The sequence below is a fragment of the Bactrocera neohumeralis genome, unplaced genomic scaffold (genome assembly GCF_024586455.1).
Source record: "Bactrocera neohumeralis isolate Rockhampton unplaced genomic scaffold, APGP_CSIRO_Bneo_wtdbg2-racon-allhic-juicebox.fasta_v2 cluster10, whole genome shotgun sequence".
Taxonomy (NCBI): Eukaryota; Metazoa; Arthropoda; class Insecta; order Diptera; family Tephritidae; genus Bactrocera; species Bactrocera neohumeralis.
The window spans coordinates 214,468-237,545 of record NW_026089623.1 but is presented as its reverse complement, the minus strand read 5'-3'; the positions used below and the strand labels follow the sequence as shown (position 1 = coordinate 237,545).

At 36.5% G+C, this 23,078-nt stretch overlaps 1 protein-coding gene across 1 annotated transcript; it reads right to left on the bottom strand.

Annotated features, from left to right (window-relative positions):
• Nucleotides 1-915: 915 nt before the first annotated feature.
• LOC126764832 (rho guanine nucleotide exchange factor 18) lies at nt 916-22,068 on the bottom strand. The gene is made up of 3 exons (XM_050482408.1): nt 21,830-22,068; nt 21,040-21,766; nt 916-4,842 (listed from the first exon to the last, which is right to left on the bottom strand). The coding sequence occupies exons 2-3, from the start codon at nt 21,716-21,718 to the stop codon at nt 1,391-1,393; spliced, it is 4,131 nt and encodes a 1,376-aa protein (XP_050338365.1). The 5' UTR covers nt 21,719-21,766; nt 21,830-22,068; the 3' UTR covers nt 916-1,390.
• Nucleotides 22,069-23,078: the final 1,010 nt, after the last annotated feature.

Here is a 23,078-nt window from a genome sequence, read left to right as displayed (position 1 = left end):
ATTTATCAGTATCATGCAGTAATGACGAGTTGTTTGCCTACTGCCAACATTTGGAAAACCTCCACATTAACTTCACCGAACGATACCAGGACATTTTGAACTTGGAAATACCAGACTGGTTGTTGGATCCGTTTCCAAATGTCAACACAGCAATGTCACCTCAGCTGGAAGAAGAACTTATAGAATTGACAACAAACGAGGAAATAAAAATCAAGTTCAAAAATGGTTACCAAGAATTTTGGCAACAAAAACCGATCTCGCAATTGTACCCTGGATTGTGGTCAATCGTTCGATTCTTGATAGCATTCCCATCGTCATATTTATGTGAACGTGGATTTAGTGCTGTGACAACACTGCTTACTAAAAATAGAAATCGTTTGCTTGTTACCGAACGTGGCGACTTGCGACTGTTCTTGAGTAAATTGGAACCTGATATTAACAAACTTATTAAACAGCATCAGATTCATCCTTCACATTAGTTTTTATATATGGATCGATTATTTTAAATTTATTTTTAATAAAATATTCTCTATTTTAATACTATAAAGTAGTGTTTAAATAATCCTTCTTATTGGCAGGTGGAGCCCGTAAGAATTAACTTGAGCCCTAAGCGCCGTTGTATGTTACCTACTGCGCTCAGGTTTCAAGTTGCTGGTTGTAGTAAAAGTTTCGTTTAGAATTCTCCGATAATATACATATATAGGTCACAATAATTAATTTGAAGTTATAGTGGTTTTTAAATAGGTGAAAAAATGGGGGCGCTAAAAAAATATTTATTCTCAAAGTGGGCGGTAGACAAAATAAGTTTGGGAACCACTGCTTTAGATGAACGTAATTGCATAAAAGCGACATCTTCGCTTGATTTCTCTTTAACCTATGTAGGAGTATAATTCGAAAAATATAACAAATTGAATATTTTCGATTTTATTACAATCAGTAGTTATACTGAATCAAAGGTTTATTATAGACATAAATGCCAGCAACGCATACATACATAATTGCATGTGTATAAATTGCAGAACTATTTATAATGTTACTTATTAAATGATAATATTACTGATTTATGAAAATATTATTGCATACATACATATAATTCAATTAATTCTTTTTACTGCAAGTTTACTGAAATCTCACATGCCTACAACTCACATATTGAGAATGGAAGCATTATATAATATATACGTATCGGAATGTAAATACATAAGCTATTTGCCAACTACATATGAATAAAGCATACATACATATGTACTTTAAATCTTAAAACCTATCATGAGTCTTATACTTTGTTTTTGAGCTGGGCCAATGGATTGTTTTCTTCCAATTAAATGTCTGAAATAATATAACTATATTAATGCCGCATTTATATCTCAACCTCTGGTGAGAACGAGCGTCAAAAATAAATTTCTTCCTCATCTGGTTTAACATTGTTATTTTTGTTACGGCGGTTTAAATTGCTGGTCCCAATTGATGACAAACAATTGTTTTCTGCCGCTAACATTGCTTGAGAACTGCGCGAGGAAGTGGGCGTCTGTCGCTGGCAAAAAGGTAAAGCCGATGAGGAATCCGTCCGACTTATGCTCACAGTTGAAAGAGGGGGTGACGTGGCTGTTCTCGTATTAGGATGTTGAATAATTGCAGGTGAACTGCCAGTGCGAGCATGGTTGGAAACAATTTGGGACGTTGATTGTGTCGTAGTAGAGCGTTTATCAGCCAGCTTGAGTGGCAATATCTGTGTGCATCCGGCTTGCTGTAGTACACTTGCATTAAAACTGGCAGATTTGTCAATTTTGCTGCTGCCCGAGTTAGGACTACTTAAGGATGTACTCGTCGAAAGCGAAGATAACTTCATAGGAAACTTTTGCTTAATACAAGTCGGATTTATTTTTGGTGCATTAGTGGCACTTAGCAAATTAACAGGTGGATTTTTAGAAATCGTCGAAGCTGTACGCCATTTGTCTTTTCGTCGATCGACAGTACTCTGGGCTAAGGAGGGTGTGGACACATCACTTTGCAAATGTGCTCCTTCGTGACTATCGTGTGCATCATCACCAGAGGAAGTTGCAGCCAATGATGGACTATTAATCAATAGAGGTGTATTGGGCGACAGAAGTAGTCCTTGATTTGAGAGTAATTCCATTTTACGATAAAGTTGTTCGCGTTGTTGCTTAATATCTTCTTGTTCAGCTTTGATTTGCTCTTGAAGTTTAATTTGCTGCGCATACTTTTCCTCTAATTCTTTTTCCTGTTGCTCTTTTTGGCGTAACCAAGCAGTTTTCTCATCCTGTAATTTATCCTGCAGATTTCGTAACTCTTCTAACTGATCATTATGGGTATAAGCGACTCGTGGACTTTCTCGATACAATGCCAATTGTAATTGCAAGTTTTGTATAACTGTCATCTGTTGTGACACTATGCATAGTAAAGTATGAAGATGATGTGATATTTGCAATGCGGCATAATTATGATCTTTGATTGCAATATCTTCAGTTCCAAGTGTGGTTGAGGACTGTGAGTCACTTCCTATGGATTGTATATTCAAAGTGACCACTGATGAACTAGATTTAGGATCACCCTTCTCTTCTAGCTCTTGTAACCGTGGTATCAGGGTTTGTAATGCAGGTATTTTCGACACGTTACTATACGAAAAACTACCTTTACCACGTTTTTCGTCAAAACCAGCAAATGTTTCTGCACGTTTTGGTAGTGTAGGTGATGCATAACTGTCACTTTGTTTTTCCCCTACCGAACTTACTGAACGCGACACTGGCAAACCAGTGGATGCTGTATACACCATAGCAGCCAGTTGGCTAATACTTTGTACCATATTCAACACATATTTCCACAACTCGATCGTATTACAATCCACGCCCACTAAATCCTTATAGGAACCAAATGTAGCAAGGAAATTTGATGCGTTTGTTGAGCTTCCATTAAAGAACGTCCCATTGCCGCCATGAGTACTACAACTTTGCCCATATGTTGTAGTTACTTCAAAAAAATTCTTTTGCTCTTTTAATAAATTTAGTTGGAGATATATCTTGTCCTCCAAGAGAATTGCATGATCAATATCTTTCTGTCTTATTTTATCAATAAGATCTCGTTTACTAACACCAATTCGAAGTTTTTCTTCAGCTGTAAGATCTTCAGATTCTATAACATCAGAAGATGGACACTCCAGAACGGACTGCCGTATTGACTGAATCCAAGTATTCTTATCCTTAGGCTGCTGCACTTTTAATTCATACATTTCTGGAAAAGATGGATTTGAAGAAATTATATATATACCCCGTGCTTCGGTTCCCGCTTTTTCACGAATGAGCAACTTTTGTAATGGAACTACACCCGCTTTATGTTCTGGTGTAAAAAATGTGTACTTGTTGTGGGCAGAATTTTCACAAAGGAAGAATAGACAGTCGGTGAGTACAACAACTAAGACCAATTGCATCTTCGAACGCCCTTGCATTAAAGTTGCATAACCTTCGAATTTCAAACGACGACGTGACTCAGCTCCAATATCTGATTTACGGAATGGTTTATTTTTATAAATGGCAAACGATTTCGGGTCGACACGATTAAAAATTTCCATTTGTCTTTCTCGTAACTCTTTCTCAGCAACGCACGCATCAACATCTATAAGTAAAGCTTTTACTAAATTAAGGGCATGCTGAAGCTTATCTGCTTCTAATTTATCTTCCCGCCCACTTTTAAGAAGGGGTTCGATCAATAAAGGATATTTAGTAAGGCGCTGGGTAACAAATAGTACACATTCTGGAATTCCTTTTTTCTTTAATAACGGATTAGCTAAGCAGTGTTTGTACCACTCAGCAAACGTTTGATCACGACTGGTCATGCACGTCTTAAAATGTTCCAGTGCTGTCCGATGATTAGCACAAAATTCCCCATATGCTAGTCTTAGGTGTTGGGCTTTTTCCAATGAAAAAAAATCCAATAATATGTCAGCTATACTATCAACAACATACTGCTCCCGTTGTTTTTGTCTTAATTTTTTTAAAAAATTTATATGCAACTCAGTTAATTCTGATAAACGGGGGAACATGGTATTTATATTCAACGAAGGAAAATGACGTTCCAAACTTTCGACGAAAACTTTTTGCATTACAAGTAGAGTTTGACAATGGTGTTTCTCTGTCATAATAAACTCATATATATGTTCCTGTCTTTTAATCTGCTTTTCTTTGAGAGATTTTATTACGTCCCTGGGAACACTGGGTGACCATGAATCATGCTCATCAGCTGCTATTCCAAGTATTGGATCTGCGCCTAGATCCTGGGCTTCGATGGGAGGGTCATTTAGAAATTCAGAACGTATCAATGGTGTGTCGTCATTAATATTTCCGCTTTGATCAACTCCATCGAAATAGTCTTGACCGATTTCTGTTTTATCTGCTCCCTTCTTTACACCAACCAACAACAATTTTTGACCACTACTCGAACCCGATTTTTTTACTTTGCATTCCATTTGATGTTCCTTAATATTTGACGTTGATATATTGATACCACACGAATCACAAACACCTGTTTGACCTCCAGACTTCATTTTATTCTTATCCTTTTTTTTGCGAAAGAATAGTGAACCCCGCTTTCGACGTTTCTCCACATTATCGTAGGCCTCAATTTTCACATGGGCTCTCAAAAGGCTTTGGTTTTCATCTTCGCTATCATACAGATGACGAGATTTAATCTCTTCTTTTGCAACTATTGATGAAGTAGATATGCTTTTTTGTAGTGGAATACGAATTTCTGTTGCTAGACTACGCTTTGCGGCAATTCGCTGAAAATCGCGGGCCAATTCTGCTTCGTTAAGGGAGTGTGTTGATATGCCTAAAAGTAAATTTTAAATGGAAATTAAAAATATAACAATTACGACGTGTTCGAAATAATAACAACGACCAAAATTAACATAGAAATCTATTAACAAGTTTTTGCAAAATTATTCTATATATAATATTGCCTTACAATCATTAGTACATAATTATTTAAGAAAAAATATACAAGTTTAACTTATGCTGCTTTTATTTTTGCTTTCAGCCCGAAAAAAACCTAAAAAATTACCAAAGCAAAAAAATATACAAAGATGTCTTTGCTGTGAATGTTCAAAACTTGTGTAGATCCTAATATTACAGTTAATTTCTATGTTTATTTTACTGTTGTATGTTTCAATTCCAATTTCTTAAGTTTTTAAATTGTCTTTGATTTCTTCCTTTTACATACATACATACATTTTCCGCTACACAGTTTCTGCTTGCTTGTTTGTGCGATTTACATATTTGTCATTCTCCCTTTGCATAAACAGGTAGGTACAAACTATGATAAGTGTGCAGTCTGCAGTTCCTCTATTCATTTGTGCGATATTAAGGAGCACTAATTACGCAGTGAAATACCTAACGTGGATAAATCCAACAATAATGTTCCCGTCTCTCCAGTATCGCAAACGCAAACAGCGAGGACTACAGTACAATTGGGAACCGTTCAATTAACAGAGCAGCAATCGTCAGCTAACCGATTCGCTTTTCACTCCGCCGTTTTGGCAACAGGTACAGGTGCTACAACCCACATGCATAGTTCAACTATTTTAGGGATTGGTAGGCCATACTTATACAACGACAATTCCTACATTCGCCAATACAACTTTTCCCTCCACACAATTATCAAGTCTGCACAGGACAACCAGCTTTCAACCGCGATTTATGGGTACAGAAATTACAATCAATGGTTATTGAAGAGCCTGAAAGGTTACGTCAGGATAGCAGGACGGGAATAATGAGTGCCTTATAGAGTATTATTAGAGTATTATTCATCGAGGGAGGATATTGGAGAATTACATTTGTCAAATATGAATCTGATCAGTCTCTCCACAATATGGTAGCTAACCCTTAAAAACTGAAAATTTCGGTGCTTAAGCTGCTCCACCTATAGAGAGTGAAGCGAACACTCGGGCAAGAGCTATCCTGAAACATAACACACGCCGCGTCGGTACACGGTCTGAGGCAGGTCTCATAAGGAGAGCTGAAAACGTAAGGATACCCGACAGCTACAACTATGGATGGCGATGGATTGCCGGCCGAGCTATTCAAACTCGGCGGCGAAGAACTGATAAGGAGCAGCTTCTTTGTAAAATATGGTCGGACGAAAGCATGCCCAACGATTGGAATTTAATTTAAGTGTGCTCTGCCCAATCCACAGAAAGGAATAAGTCTTCAACATCGCATATCGAGCGTACTGTGTGAAAGATTAAAGCTCACCGTCAACAAACTGATTGGACCTTATCAGTGTGGCTTTAAACCTGGAAAATCAACACTCGACCAGATATTCGCCATGCGCCAAATTTTGGAAAAGACCCGCGAAAGGAGAATCGACACACACCACCTCTTCGTCGATTTCAAAGCTGCTTTCGACAGCAGAAAAAAGAGCTGCCTTTATGCAGCATTGTCTGAATTTGGTATCCCCGCAAAATTAATACAACTGTGTAAACTGACGTTGAGCAACACCAAAAGCTCCATAAGGATCGGGAAGGACCTATCCGAGCCGTTCGATACCAAACGAGGTTTCAGACAAGGCGACTCCCTATCGTGCGATTTCTTCAATCTGCTGCTGGAGAAAATAATTCGAGCTGCAGAACTTAATCGAGCAGGTACAATCTTTTATAAGAGTGTACAGCTGCTGGCGTATGCCGATGATATTGATATCATCGCCCTCAACACCCGCGCCATTATTTCTGCTTTCTCCAGACTCGACAAGGAACCAAAGCAAATGGGTCGGGTAGTGAACGAGGGCAAGACGAAATATCTCCTGTCATCAAACAAACAGTCGTCGCACTCGCGACTTGGCTCTCATGTCACTGTTGACAGTCATAACTTTGAAGTCGTAGATAATCTCTGAAAGTATTCGAGGCAGTACCTGCCGGGGGAAGCAGAGGAAGAGGAAGACCTCCACTCCGTTGGATGGACCAGGTGGAAAAGGACCTGGCTTCGCTTGGACTATTCAATTGGCGCCATGTAGCAAAAAGAAGAAACGCTGTTGTTTACTCGGCTATAATCGTGTAAGCGGTGTCTACGCCAATAAAAAAGAGGAGGAATTGAAAAAAAGAAGGTTTCGTTGGAGAGTGGGTGCTTTGTTTCTTTTAGAAGTTGTCGTCAAATTTTGTTTGGTCTCAAATTAAAATTCCACAACGTTGATGAAGGTTGCAAATGAAAAAAGACGCCCAACTAAAAGAGAACTTCTAATCATCGTTATGTTGTCGACTCTCAAGGATTTCTTAGCAACTTCGTCAATGACTCCAAATTACTTATGCGTTAGCTGTGGAAATACGACATAGGTTATGAAATACGCCGTACCTAGTTTTTATTTTGGAAGTGGTGAACTTCAAGTACTTCAACTCCACATTGTTATTGTTGTTCTAACGGGTTTATAATTCCCGCTTGGGTGGTAAGGTTCATGTAAGTTGACATTTAGATCAACTCCACATATTTGTTGACGCCAGTGAAGACGCCTTCGCCGCTGTTGTCTATCTTCGATCACAAACTTCAACGGGTAAAATTGAAGTAGCAATCGTTTAACTCAAAAAAGCACTCAAAATAGATTCAAAGTAAGCACCGTCGTTACTAGCTCTTCATACAGCTCAACATAGCCGATGAAACTAGGCGTATAAATGATGGTATCAATTTTAGTTCAGCTGCGCGTTGGTCACGTGGTTCCCCATTCCTCTTTGGCCCTCTAAAAATATGATAATCGTTGGAAATGATGAACCTCATGAACAACTTTGCTTTAAATTTGCCTTATTCATTGTGAGTTGTAATCTTTATGAATCTAATAATTTTTCTTTATTTAAATGATTGCTAATACGCTAATTACACTTCATCAATAATTGCCGCCGTGGCGGACAGATGGACCAATGCTACGGTTTAACTGCTAAAGAAGTAGAGAATGCCAAACACCTCTTATGCCACCTATTACAACGTGAAGTGGTCGCAACAAAGATCCAGTTCATGGAAAACGGTCAGGACAACGCTCGTAAACGCCCATTACTCCCACTTTCACGGTACATAGACGAGGAAGGCGTCCTCAGAGTGCAGGGACGCATTGACGCAGGTAGCTGGCTACCAACTAGCGCACGACTTTCTATTATTCTACCAAAAAATCATGCCTTGTAAGCTATTAGAGTTACAACCGTAAGATATCCGTCACAGTTATTGGGTGCCATGACTGTAATGTTTGTCGCGGAGCGTGATTACCAGCACTGGGAAAAGATGGATGGCACTGACTAAGAAGTCAAGCGATTCCCTGTTCTTCGGCTTCATTCGCCTACAAAGTGAATTATCACAAAAACATTCATTGACTCGCCAAGTAAAGTGCTGCTAACGAACAAAGCCGTTAAAAGAAGGGAACTTGGTGTACATTTGCGACCATAACGTTCTACGGCGATAATGGTGCTGAGGTAAAGTAGAATGAGCGTACCCTCGGCTTGATACCAGGGAAGGTTCGACGTCGACGAGCTGCAATCACAACCGACAGCCGGACGATTTTCTACACAACTTGCACTCCTGCTCTCTGAAAGCATTCGTCAACAACTCGGTATAAAGGAACTGTGGAGCGGAGAGAAAACAGACTGCCTACCTCGCAACTAGGTGACTAACAGAAGATTTCAGGACCGGAGCATACTCTTGTAGAACCGAAAAAGGTGATGTAGTGACTGATGCACAGCGCATACAAACATTATGGAGGGAACACTTCTCCAGCCTGCTGAATGGCAGTTAAAATATAACGCCAGGAGAAGGCGAACCCGTTTCCTCAATCGATAACGATGGAACAGACGTTCCATTGCCCTACCATGAAGAAGTTCGAATAGCAATTACCCGTCTGAAGAACAACAAAGCGGCGGTAGCCGATGAATTGCCGGCCGAGCTACTGAAATACGGCGGCGAAGAACTGATTAGGAGCATGCATCAGCTTCTTTGTAAAATGTGGTCGGACGAAAGCATGCCCAACGATTGGAATTAAAATTGGACCAGGTGGAAAAAGACCTGGCTTCGCTTGGAGTCTCCAATTGGCGCCACTTTGCGAAAAGAAGAAACGACTGGCGCACTGTTGTTAACTCGGCTGTAACCGCGTAAGCGGTTTCTACGTCAGTAAAGAAGAAGAAAAATAATAGTACACCTCTGATCGCTTTCGTCAAATTGTTGAAAATTTAGAGCGTACTTTTTCTTTACATAATGTTCAAGTGCCAATAAGACAACCGCTCAAAGCAATGAAAATATTATTGCCATTCTGGCAAGTGTTGCTGAAGACCGCAATTTGTCGATTCCAAGACGTTAAACTTTCCCACTCAATGACAGTATCATAATATTTACTAATTGGGAATGACGGCGATGAAGATGTGGGGAAAATTTTAGAATAGCAACCCCCGAATTTGGGGTTAAAATGGGGGTAATGGGGTAAAATTAATTGTTTGCAAAATGAAAGGAAGTATATAATTTTATTTTTAAATTCATATTTAGTAAACTATAATGCTTCGTAAACTAAATTCGTAATATTTTTTTGCATTTTATAATTGATCTAAGTAGTCTTTATAAATGCTACGAAGAAGAATAACCGAATTCGGCAAATATTGTGCCGCCAATTAATTCTTTACAAAATGCAATTTGTAGAAAACATAAGCAGTTTAAAACCGTACTTCAAATTTGAATTAATGTGTAATGCTATGAATTCTCTGAATATATAGTAAGATCCATTTCGCGGCTCCCACCTTTTTTAAAGAATAAAACACAAAAATTTCCAATTCCAATTTCTCCACGGTATTCATGCTACGGCTGCTATATTTTCTTCACTGCGTGCTGGACGTGGTCTATACGGTCGAAAATAGGTCTCAAGATTATGTTGACCATAAGTTGAGCGAAGCCCGCGAAACACATATTTCACAGAACGTGAATTTTCGTAATAAGGTTGAACAATTTGTAAACGTTATTCAGGTGTAAGTCTTTCCATGTTAAAATGCCAAACAATACTGAACAAAAATAACAAGATAGCTTGGCCCGACTCACGCGTGATCAGTCAAAAAAAGGCTATTGAAAAAAGTTCCTTCCTGGATCACCGTTTATTATTTATGTTATATGCTTTCGACTGCGTGCATCTTGTTTAACATGGGGCTTTAAGCAATGCCTGTAATTAATTTCATCAATTTCATCATTCAATTAGTTTATTTCCATTATCACCAAGGAAAAACTTCTAAGTTTTGAATTAAGCTAAGAACTATTTATGTTATTATTAAACGCGCTGAAAAAGAAAATAGGTTGGAATTAATACACAGGCAGACCACAAAACTCAGTAGGTGCGATTAATCAAAATGTTAAAAGAAATTAAAAATATTCTTAAGCAGTCCTAAGGCAGTTGGCATCTGTTCTTAAAATTATTGCTATAAGTCAAGTCCGAAAAGTATTAAAAGGGCACAAATAGTCCTTGATAATGTTATATTTTCAGGATGAAAAAAAGCATAGGTAAACAATAATTTACCAGATTATGACGGAATTAATGCGTTTGCACTTAAAGCGTTACGCGAAAACGTAATCAGCATGATTACCTTTTTAACGGAATGCGTTTCTCATCACAATGGAAATTTGCTGACGTTATTTTAATTCTTAAACCCGGAAAACATGAACATCTGGTTAATTCTTATCGACTAATTAGTCTACTGGTAATTATCTCGAAAGTACATTTTTACGTAAGCTTTTGTCGGTGTTGGAAGACAAACAGCTTATTCCGAATCCTCAGTTTGGCTTCAGAACATTTCATGGCACAATCTTCCCACTTATCAATGACAGTGGAGCAATATGGTAGAACACTTTATAACTGATGCTATGGAAAATAATAAGTATGGCTTCTAGGCCTATTGTTCAAATTAAAGGAAAAACTACTGTTTAATTGGATGCCCAATTTAGCATTTAAATTTTGTTATAAATCACTTACACGTGTGTCGATGAACGGATGTTGATGTGCGAAAAAGGTCAGCGCGCAGGAACCGTGTGGTCAATATTTTTATTCGAATATATAAGCAGATGTTGTTAACGACTTGTGAATAATGAATTGTGTTGAGATCCCGCGAATTTGTAGTTCGAGTAAATATGGGAAAGGTGTCGACGCGGTGCAGTGTGTAAGCGAATGTTGGTAGCGAATTGATGATACGATCCCGTTGTCCATCCTTTTTGTTAAGTGGGTTGGTCAATAGGTGTGGTGAGTTGCGTTGGTTTTGTGTTGTGCTCTCATCGGCTGTGGTGTATTGTGCTATGTTTAGCTAGAGTGCGCCAGTTTTTCCCGGGTAGAGTGGGTGGAGGCTTAACTCATTTAAACCATTACCATTGCCTTATTATTTCTTTGATTTGAGATCAATTTGTGCTGGCGCTCCTCAAGGCAGTGTACTCGCCCTTGTGCTCTATATTCTTTATACCGCGTGTTTTTCGAATCGGTAAATTTTTTTCTGTAAGTTGGTAGTGTTCTTAGTGACATCTTTGCTAAATTTCACATCAAAATATTCATTAGAATTTGAGATACGCGTCGCTTTAAGAGGCCTTAAAAGTGAATTTTCCGATTTTTACTATGTCTGAATTTATTGAACAAAGAAATGTGATAATGCACCATCTCATACTGCATTGGTTATTCGTGATCATTACGCCACACTTTCACAAATATTGTGCCGCAATCATCGCATTCGCCCGATTTACCTTCGTGTAATTTCTGGCTATTCAGCAAATTCACAGGATAAAAAAGCTGAATCGAAGAAGGCTCTGATAGCCATCACGACGCACATAGGAGCATTTGGTCTCAAAAACCGGACAAAATTATTTAATGATTTTATGATTTTGTGATTATATGATGAAAATGAATAAAAATGCATGATTGAATATAATAATGCAATATATTCAAATAAAACAAGTAAGGAAGGGCTAAGTTCGGGGCAACCGAGTATTTTATATTTCAGTTTGGGGTAGTATCGACCAATTTTTGCTCATCCCACATACTACTAATATGCTACATACTCAAAAAATGTTCCCTGGGTTTCATTAAGGTACCTTACATACAATCACCAATCAAGTGGATGTTCGAAAATCTTGGTAATATCGGGTGATTTTTTAAGAGCTTGATAACTTTTTTTTAAAAAAAAACGCATAAAATTTGCAAAATCTCATCGGTTCTTTATTTGAAACGTTAGATTGGTTCATGACATTTACTTTTTGAAGATAATTTCATTTAAATGTTGACCGCGGCTGCGTCTTAGGTGGTCCATTCGGAAAGTCCAATTTTGGGCAACTTTTTCGAGCATTTCGGCCGGAATAGCCCGAATTTCTTCGGAAATGTTGTCTTCCAAAGCTGGAATAGTTGCTGGCTTATTTCTGTAGACTTTAGACTTGACGTAGCCCCACAAAAAATAGTCTAAAGGCGTTAAATCGCATGATCTTGGTGGCCAACTTACGGGTCCATTTCTTGAGATGAATTGTTCTCCGAAGTTTTCCCTCAAAATGGCCATAGAATCGCGAGCTGTGTGGCATGTAGCGCCATCTTGTTGAAACCACATGTCAACCAAGTTCAGTTCTTCCATTTTTGGCAACAAAAAGTTTGTTAGCATCGAACGATAGCGATCGCCATTCACCGTAACGTTGCGTCCAACAGCATCTTTGAAAAAATACGGTCCAATGATTCCACCAGCGTACAAACCACACCAAACAGTGCATTTTTCGGGATGCATGGGCAGTTGGCCACCAAGATCATGCGATTTAACGCCTTTAGACTATTTTTTGTGGGGCTACGTCAAGTCTAAAGTCTACAGAAATAAGCCAGCAACTATTCCAGCTTTGGAAGACAACATTTCCGAAGAAATTCGGGCTATTCCGGCCGAAATGCTCGAAAAAGTTGCCCAAAATTGGACTTTCCGAATGGACCACCTAAGACGCAGCCGCGGTCAACATTTAAATGAAATTATCTTCAAAAAGTAAATGTCATGAACCAATCTAACGTTTCAAATAAAGAACCGATGAGATTTTGCAAATTTTATGCGTTTTTTTAAAAAAGTTATCAAGCTCTTAAAAAATCACCCGATAGTTATATGGGAGAAGGGTAAAGTTTTCGCCCAATTGTATCTATTTTAGCCGCAAACATACCGCTGGCTAAGGGTGCCAAGTGCCTAAGTCCATTTTTTTCAAAAATGAGATTTTGATGCAGTTCGAAAGATAATTCGAAAATACATGGGCTAAAAAACAAAAAAAGGAATTTTTTTTTTAAGTTGTATAGTGTTGGTAAGCAAAAGTCTTAAGTCCGTAGTTGTCAAAACAGCGCGCGCCAAGTCCACTGAACGTACACAGCATCAGCTGTTTCATAGGAATTTGGCGCAACATTCAGTAAAGTTTGTTTATTTGTTTTATAAAATTGCTCATAAGTGGAAGGTGAATACGGTTACTTATTTTTTCTTAATATTTAAAGTTTAGTTATTGTTATTATATCAGATGTGTGCTGATAAAAATAATAATATTCAACCGAAAGCAAGAGAGTGCCCTGGTTTTGGAATTGAAGCAGATGATGGTGTTGTAGGACTAGTGCCTTATGGTTTTAACAGCAGTTCAGACAATTCATTTGAGTTACCAGAGCAGAGTAAAACACGTAAACAAAGATTAAAAACAAAATCCAGTTTCTCCTTTTCTGAAAAAAAATAAAGTCCTTCGCCAAAGTGGTAAAAAATACCTCGGCAAAAAAAAACAGGTAACGTTTGGCAATACAATAACGTGAGAGACGCTAGAACTCGCAAGCAAAGATGTAATTGTTTGGACAAAGGTGAGACTGCAATCATGAAATGCGCACAACTGTCAGAATCATGTAGAGAACAAATATTTAAGGAATTTTGGAAAATGTGTTGGAAACAAAAAAAAAATTACGTTAATACTTTGATAGAGTGTATTCAAACTAAAAGACCTCGAAATCGTCGCATAGAAAACGCATCGAAGAGAAGTCAAACACTGCAGTATCACCTTAAAGCCAATAATACAATTTTGCGTGTGTGTCGCACTCTCTTCTTAAACACATTGGGCATAAGCGGAAAAACTGTTTTGAAATGGTTGAAAACGCCCTTTTCTGTATCCAATTCAAACAAACACAACCGAGGAATGGCTACCCAAAGTGTACAGCAGCAAGAACTAAGTATGTTTTTCGACAGTCTTCCAGCCACAGAATCTCATTATTGTCGAGCTACAATCACAAAAAAATATCTATTATCAGAATGGCAGTCTAAGACAAAGCTTTATGATTTCTATAAAAATAATTGGTGTACTGAACACGAAAAGCAACCTCTTTCTATGACAGTTTTTAATGACATTTTTGAAAACAAAAAATTATCTTTGTATGCGCCGAGAAAAGATCAGTGCGATATTTGCGCGCGTTATCGTGTCGGAAATATTTCAGAGGAAGATTACTTGCTCCATCAGGAAAAGAAGAAAGAAGCCAGAGAAGAAAAAACCAAAGATAAAAATGCCGCGCAATTCGTATTTACAGTTGATCTTCAAGCTGTTTTAATGTCACCGAAATCAAATGTCAGTACATTTTATTACAGCTCTAAGTTGAAAGTTCATAACTTAGTATTTTATAATTTGAAAAATCAAAAAGCGTACTGCTTTTTATGGCACGAGGTCGAAGGCGGATTAACTGCTGATGAATTCGCTAGTATTTGGACTTATTTCATTAAAAAAAATATTCTGCATAATTTGGAAAACAAAAATAACCCGATTAACATTATTTTTTACAGTGACGGGTGTACATACCAAAACCGTAATTGTACTATGTCAAACGCTTTGCTTAATACATCGATAAATAATAAAATTACGATTGAGCAAAAAATACTTGAAATAGGTCATACGCAAATGGAAGCTGATAGCGTACATTCTGTAGTTGAACGTGCATTAAAAAATAAAGACATTTATGTACCAGCCGACTATATTGGTTTGTGTAAAGGTGCGCGGGAGAAACCAGAACCATATGATGTGACCTATTTAGATCATACATTTTTCAAATCGTTTAAAAATGTATCGTTTTTTAAAACCATACGTCCTGGTCGTGGTGCAGGTGATTCGAAAGTGACAGATATTCGAGCACTGAAGTATACTCCAGATGGAAAAATATTTTTTAAATTAAGATTTCCGCATGAATGGAAAACTCTTCCACAGCGCAAATGTATGCATTTTGCCCCATTAATGTGGTCCAACCTGGATCAGTTTTACCATGAAAAAAGGCCTTTTTCAAAAAGGAAATATGAAGACTTACAATCTTTAAAGGTAACATTGCCAAAAGACTACCATAAATTTTACGACGAGTTGCCACACGAATGAATTTTTTTTTATTTTGAATAATTAGTGCTTAAGATTTTGATAACTGGAACATATGACTGATTTTTGTATATTTAAGATATTTATTATAAAAATAAAGTGAAATATAATTAATCTTGATTAAACAATTAAAGTTTCTATTAACTTGTGTTTTCTTTTCAGGCGAAGAGAAAAAAAGGTGTTTAACAATAAAAAGAGCTAAGTCCATTACAAAAATAAAACTCTGTTGCAGAAATTGGGCTAAGTCCCAAAAATAGACATAAACAAGTATCTTATGCTTATTTCAAATTAAAATTGTATTTGAGTCATCAATTACGAATATAAAAAGACATTGTGTTATACAGCTTTAAAAAATATTAACAAAAATAATATTTAGAATGTTTTTCGTCTCTCCTGAAAAATTTCAAAAAATGGACTTAGGCACTTTGCACCCTTAGCCAGCGATACACTGTTATGAATAAAACCTGTTCTGAAGTTTTCATTGAGATGACTCAAATATTGGCGGATATATTCAGCATAAAGTGATCTAGAAGTTCGAAAATCTTTATATGGGAGCTCAGGAAACGATTGACCTGATTCAACCCATTTTTGATACAAAGAAATACTATTGTCAGGAAAGGATTCTGTGTGAATTTCAATTTCTTATCACACACATTGAACGATATTTTCGGTCAAAAGTCAACTATAGGTACCGGGGTCCACATATTCGGTACCTAGGGGCTTCAACAGTTTGTTGGATTTGAACAATTTTTGGTCAGAAGGTGGCATACGTTAAGGAAATTATTACCGCAAAATTTTATTCCGTTATATTAATTACTTCTTTATTTGTGTACTAGAAAGTGCAAGAATCAAATGGCATTTTAAATTGTATTATATGGGAAGTAGGCGTGATTGTAATCCGATTTCGCTTATTTTCACATTGTGACATATAAATATTAAGAGAATATCACATTCTAAATTTCACCAAAAAGTGGGTTCCGATAGATCTCTCTTATACTTCTTATTTCAGTATTTAATTAAAATAAATAAATAAAAGCAGTACTCATTCTATGCAAGTGACCAACCTAATTAAACGTGCTTTTTATTAAGCGGGGGAAAGATGGGGAAAAGTTTAAGTTTATATGATAAGTAGAAACCCTGTAGATTATTAAAAAAAAAATTTATTTATAACTCGACCTCCCCCGACACTATAACAAAAACACTAAAAAATTAAAAAAAAAAATTGTTTCGTTTGTTGATATTTCATTGTTTTCGAGAAAAAAAAACAAAATAATACATTAACTAAATTAATATTTATATTATTAAAATTAAATAATACCATGTTGTCCAGACTCCATAACAAATATTTTCCAGAATTCACTTCACACAACACATAACACAAGTTGCAATTTCGAGAATAATAGAAAGTATCGAGAATAAGGACGTGCGTACTGAACGAAGTCTAGGTTCCGACTGCTTGTGTGGCAATATAACGCGTAAAGGTCAATTATTTAATCGGTTTATTGTTGTACGGTTACTTAGGTAATAAATAAATCATTTTTGAGTAGCATCACTGTAGTTTGTAATTCTCAATTTTGTCCGATTTTTGAAGGAAAATGCTCCTACGTGCGACGGAGGATTTTTCCAAGTGCTATGATGACTGAAAATTCGTTGGCATAAGTGTATTGCAGGGGAGGAGATTACTTTGAAGGAGATGAAATGGACAAAATTCACCTTTCAATTTGATCACAGTAGTATATCCTCAAGCACAAAAATTGACCTCAAGTGGTTTTATATGGTCAGTTGTTACCAAAAAACACATGCGCAACTATTTTGCGGATTACAATTGATAAGAGGCGCACTTGGAAAGATTACGTAAAAATAAATAGAACTCAGCTTAGATTAAAGGTGGCGCAGATATACTGGCTCCTTAGGCCAAGATCCCGCCTCAGTCTGAAGAATAGATTGCTAAAATATAGGGTAATATTTAGACCGATATGAATGTATGGCATTCAAACCTGGGGTAGAGCGGCGAATTCAAATTTAAAAATAATTCGAACTTTTTAAAATAAAATTCTGCGCACCATAGTGAGGACTCTTTTCTATGTGAGAAACAGTGTCCTCCACCGGGATGTAAAATAGTGTACTGTAAAGGAAACAATCGAAAAATTTAGTAGACCTTACCTCTTCCGTTTGGAGAATCATGAATATATATATTTGCGATTCAACAGCTGGACAATAGTTTACAACGTAGAATATTGAAAAGATACCACTAGCTAAACTTCTATTTTCGATTCAATTAATGTTAAAATTTTTGTTTATTTGTTTGTTTCTGTTTTTTTACAAGGCGCGTTCCAAAGTAAACAGCACTTTTAGAATCTAGCGCCCCCAGGCCATCTATATGTCAACTGGTGCGTTAGAATCTGCTATCTTTATCGATTGTCCAGTGAGTGATTTCATGACATTTCATTGATTGGAAGTGAAGTTATTGCGTTTTAAGTGTCCGTATTTTTGTGTTATTGGTGCGAAAATGGGCATCGAACAAAGAGCCAACATTAAATTTTGTTTTAAAATTGGTAAAACTTTTACCGTTTTAACGTTTCAATTAATGAAGCAAGTTTATGGCGATGATTGCCTATCCCGTAGCAGAGTGCACGAGTGGTTTCAACGTTTTCTAAGTCGTCGTGAGGACATAAATGACGATCAACATGTGGGCCAATCAAAATCCGTGATCACCGGAAATTCCATCGAAACTATGCGTCAATTCAAAAATCAGTCGAAATCATAATTGAAATTCACGGAAATGGAATTGAACATCTCCAAAACATCGATTTATCGCATTTCGACCAAAAATTACTCAGAATCCAACATTCGAAGGACATCTTTGTGACCGATTATTTGACCAAAAATCACATTTAACCATTAACTACTCACCGTATTTACTTAATATGACACCGTGCGACATCTTCCTTTCGGAAAAATGCATTTGCCCAAAAGGAAAGCGTTATGCAGACGTAGAGGCCATTGAAAAGGCTTGCACCGGTATACTGGCGGCCATACCGGCCAACGAGCCAAAACACTCGTTCGACATGCTTTTGGAAAAAGCAAAAAGATTATTGAAGCAGAAGGAGACTATTTTGCATAAAACAAATTGAGTTTGCCGAAAAAACCATTTGTTCTGTTTTTTTTTAAGTCCTGTTTACTTAGGAACGCACCTTGTATTTACGTAACGCCGTACTACCATAACTCATCCTCATTGTGCTTTCTTGTTTGAGAGTCCTGACTTAAGCCAAATAGAGAATTTGTGGGCTTTTTTAAAGTAGCGAGTAAGTAAAGGAAGTCCAACCAATAAAACTGCTTTTATCAAAGCAATACAAGAAGAACAGCAAAAAATTCCCTAGCTCTGTGAAATGAAAAACCTTATTCAGGACATGTCCAGTCGTTTGCGAGCTGTTATAGACGCTAATGGTCGTCATAACAAATATTAGTTATTTTTACAGTTTTAATAATTCTTGGTATAATTGGTTGGATTTTGCACACAATCAAATGATAGTTTGACACTACACTATTTGGTATATAACGCCATTAAACTTGTTAAAAGTGATCATAATTTACTGAAAAACAAAGCTCCTGCACGTAAAATAACAGAAAAAACCAAGCTGATCCTTTTAAATCTTCTTGAGAGATTATTGCTGAAATAAAATGGAATTTGGGTGTGGCGTATCCAATAGGCATGTACGAAGGCGTCAAAAAGCTATGAGCACGGCTGAATTTTGCTAAAGAACATTAAAAAAAGGACGTAAAATTTTGGAAAAGAGTAGTTTAACTTGTGCATCAGCCATATATCAGGTACATAACTCCAAATACACCACAAAATAAGCAGTGAGGATAAATGGTGAAAATCTAAAACTTACCGAGCCAAACGGGGTTGCCAGCTAACTCAACACATCTGGCACCCCTCTCCCTCGAAACATCACTTTCCTGGGCCTACCACTGGATGACCTCGATGACAACTTATCTGAACCTTACCATCCTAACAGAGACAAGATAACCGTTACAACAACACAATATGTATCGGATATATATAACTGAAATTAAGGGATAATCGTTCCCTTATAATGATAGGTCTGTGTGTCAAAAATTATTTGAATCGGACCAATTCTTCCCATAGCCCCCATACTTAATATAAAGATTTTCGAAGTTCCGGGTGATTTTGTACCGCATATATCGGCCAATATGTGAGTTATCCCAATGAAAACATGAGAGCGTGTTCTACTCATAACAGTGTATCTTTGTGGGTAAAATAGATAAATTTAAGCGAAAACTTGGCCTAGCCCCTATATAAGTAACATCAGGAATTTCGATCATCCGACTGACTTTACTCTATATGATTGATTATACACCTTCCTTAATTTATTTATGTTTTTTTCGTCATATTAATTTGACCTGAAATGTTTGGTTTATACGCACTTTTGTGCTCAAGTACTGAACTCAAGTACTGATCCGTTACTCTGTCTGATTCTGTCTGTTCGATTCATGTACACGAATCGAACCGTTTGTCTTAAAATCAGCGATAGAGAACAACTTTGAATCACTAGCGATCAGCTTATACATGATTTGTTTATGAACGTTTGCATTGGCAGAAAATACCCGAAATGATGCACACTCATGCTTCAATGATTGAAATGATCGACAGCGTTCGGTTTATATATCATCACTGATTTACTCGTGCACTTCTGTACTATTTCAAATGCATATACATATATGTATGTATATACATACGTTATATGCATAATTGAAATTCCACCGAGTACATACGCCTCAAAAATTTGTCACATGCGCATATTTTCAAAGCTGGTACAGTTTTTGCCACACATGATTTAAATCAATCCGGCATAAAATTGTTGTTGTTTGCTGTACTCGTAGATTTACTCGTATTTTATGGGGAAGCAGTGGAAGAGGAAGACTCTCACTCCTTTGGAAAGGCCAGGTGGAGAAGCACCTGGCTTCGGTTAGAATTTCCAATTGGCGCCACATATCAAAAAGGAGAAACGACTGGCGCGCTGTTGTTAAGAAGAAGAATATACCTGGTATTATCTTCCTGCATTAGTCCATGAAATTTTAATTCACGCTCCGGATAGTACTCAATATGTATTACTTTAAATTGGATACCTCTCAGAAGAACCTGCCGAGTCAAGGAATAATTACTCCGTGACAGAAGAGTGCTTTGGAGCGGTTTATTTATTTGAATATAATTGTTTACTACTTATTATGGCTTTAAAAAGCTTTGGCAAAAATTTCACTTTTATATAGACAGTGATAGTATTTTTGCCCGTTGATTCCTTACAAGACCGAACACAGTGAGAGTATCCCAAACAATTAAAAAAAAAACTGTGTACATACAACGAACGAGTAACGAAACGTAAACAGTTCTTAAAACCACTTAATCATTTCAAACGAGTTTTTAAATTTCAGCAGAGCGGGTCAGTGTGGCTATTTCTATGTCACGCACAAACTGGGCAATTGGTAATTTTTTTAAAGAACTATTGAAAAAATCCAAAAAAAAAAACAACCATAGATTGTCGAATTTTTGTATATGTACATATATGATTAAATTTAAAATATTAACATGTATTTTTTCTTGTACATAATTTTAATGTTCGTATTACTTAATTTAAAACCTTACCTCCGGTGCTATTTCTGGCAGAACGTCTACGCTGATCTGTGGCACATATTGTTTCAGGTTCTTCACTATCCAAGCTAGATAAACTAATGCTCTTATTTGTAATATTAAGATCATCAATGGTTGTCCAAGATCTACGACGTTCATTTATAGGAACATATTGCTGTTGCCGTGGCATCCATCTAACATACTGTCCAAGAGCCAGTGCTACATTAGCGCTATTTACTGAATTTAGGTCAGGCAAAGATGCGCTTAGTATAGCCGAATGAACTGGCCAAAAACTATTAAAACCATCATGCATGCGGGCACTGCAATTTTTCATTTGGACCACCGTCTCTCTTATACTTTGAAGTTGTGTTAGCGTGTCCTCGAAAATATTATTAAATTTTGTTATTGATGCCGGACTGTGCGGTGTTACATTTATTGTAGGAATCATGTTATTATTACAAGAATTACTTGCGGATAAAACTGGTGCAGTGTCTATAATAGGAATGCAGTAATTTTGACTCTCAGAAGAGGGATGCTGATGATTAGTTACATGTTGAACTTTAGTATTTTGCAATTGGATTTGTACATTCAGTTCAGATACAGAATGTTTGAGATCAGTATTGAATGCAGGATTATAATTTACAAAATCTGTAACTACATCATTATCACTGTCATTGTCAACCGCTGCCATCATAAAATACAGCTAATCTCTTTTACTTAAATAAAATGTATCCTTTCCCACCTTGAAAAGAACGTAATACATAATAAAAAGATACAAAGTAACTATAGATGTATATACACATACTTTTTTATAATCTGATAAACGTTGATATGGACACGAAACTCAAATAGTCGATATTGGTGCGTATAAATCAAACACAATATATTTTAATCTTCATTAACATTTTGGAATTTGCATGCCTTTCGCATAACTTATATTTTATTCAGAGAAGAAACTTTTATCCATGAAAACAAATACATGAACAAAACTACTTTAAATTTTTTGCTTTACTCTCTTTTTCGCACAATGACAAGTAGTAGATAGTGATGCCAGTGTGTAAGAAACAGATGTGAGGCAAAAATAATAAGAGTCCACAGTAGTTCCTTCAAAATTCGAATGCAACCCATAAATTTTATAGCCTCGCTTGTAATATTTTTGCCAAATGTGTTTCCTCAAATCGTTTAAATTCAATATATATACATATATAATTACCATGCGATTCTGTACTGTGATGCAGTCATAAGCCTCTAAATTTGAGAATTTTACCGTGCGATTCGGTACTGTGATACTGTCTCAAGTCTCTAAATTTGAGATTTTGAGTTAGAGACAATTTTTGAGACTTGAGACGATTTTGCTATTCTGTAAGTGACAGTCACAAAATCTATTACATTTAATTATTCAGAGATGTTTTTAAACTTGAATTAAAATATATATGTCGATAACATATATTAAATTTTCTATAACATAGTCCAAAAATATAATTATCAATAAAAGTAAAAATATATGTTGACTTTGTTTCATAATATTTACGAAATTTATGTAAAATTGATTTATTTTTAACCTTTTCGTGTTTCAGTTGCTTACAAAATAGAAAATAACTACAATCGATTAATATCTGTGATGATCTCTATTCAGTATATTCAAAATGGCAGACAAGAGTTCTTTTTGATTTTGTGACCTGCTAATTACCAGGTCTCAAGTTTGAGTCAATATTTTAAGACTAACGCTAGAGACTGTTTAGTGAATAGTAACTAGTCACAAATTGAGATTTTACCTCAAAATGTCTCAAATAGAGACTAGAGACTGGTTACAGAATCCCGCTATTAGTAATACCATGTTCAGACCAAAAATTTAAAAGATTATACCGTGTTCAGCCCGACACTTAATCACACGATTTCGGCTGTTGAATGGATTATCCCACTAATCTTAATTTCGCCATACAAAAATGACAGTTCCAAATCACTTCATTGAAATGATTTGAAACTGATCCACGCTAAATCTCTCTGTGCGACTCTGATTTTGCGCAATCTACTTGTCAGCACTGGAAATCTGT

Excerpts from the sequence above, each read along its gene's own strand:
- LOC126764832 (XM_050482408.1), bottom strand. The coding sequence starts at position 21,718 with ATGATGGCAGCGGTTGACAATGACAGTGATAATGATGTAGTTACAGAT. Across the intron at positions 4,843-21,039 it reads TGCCAGAAATAGCACCGGAG|GCATATCAACACACTCCCTT; the intron begins GTAAGGTTTTAA and ends ATTTACTTTTAG.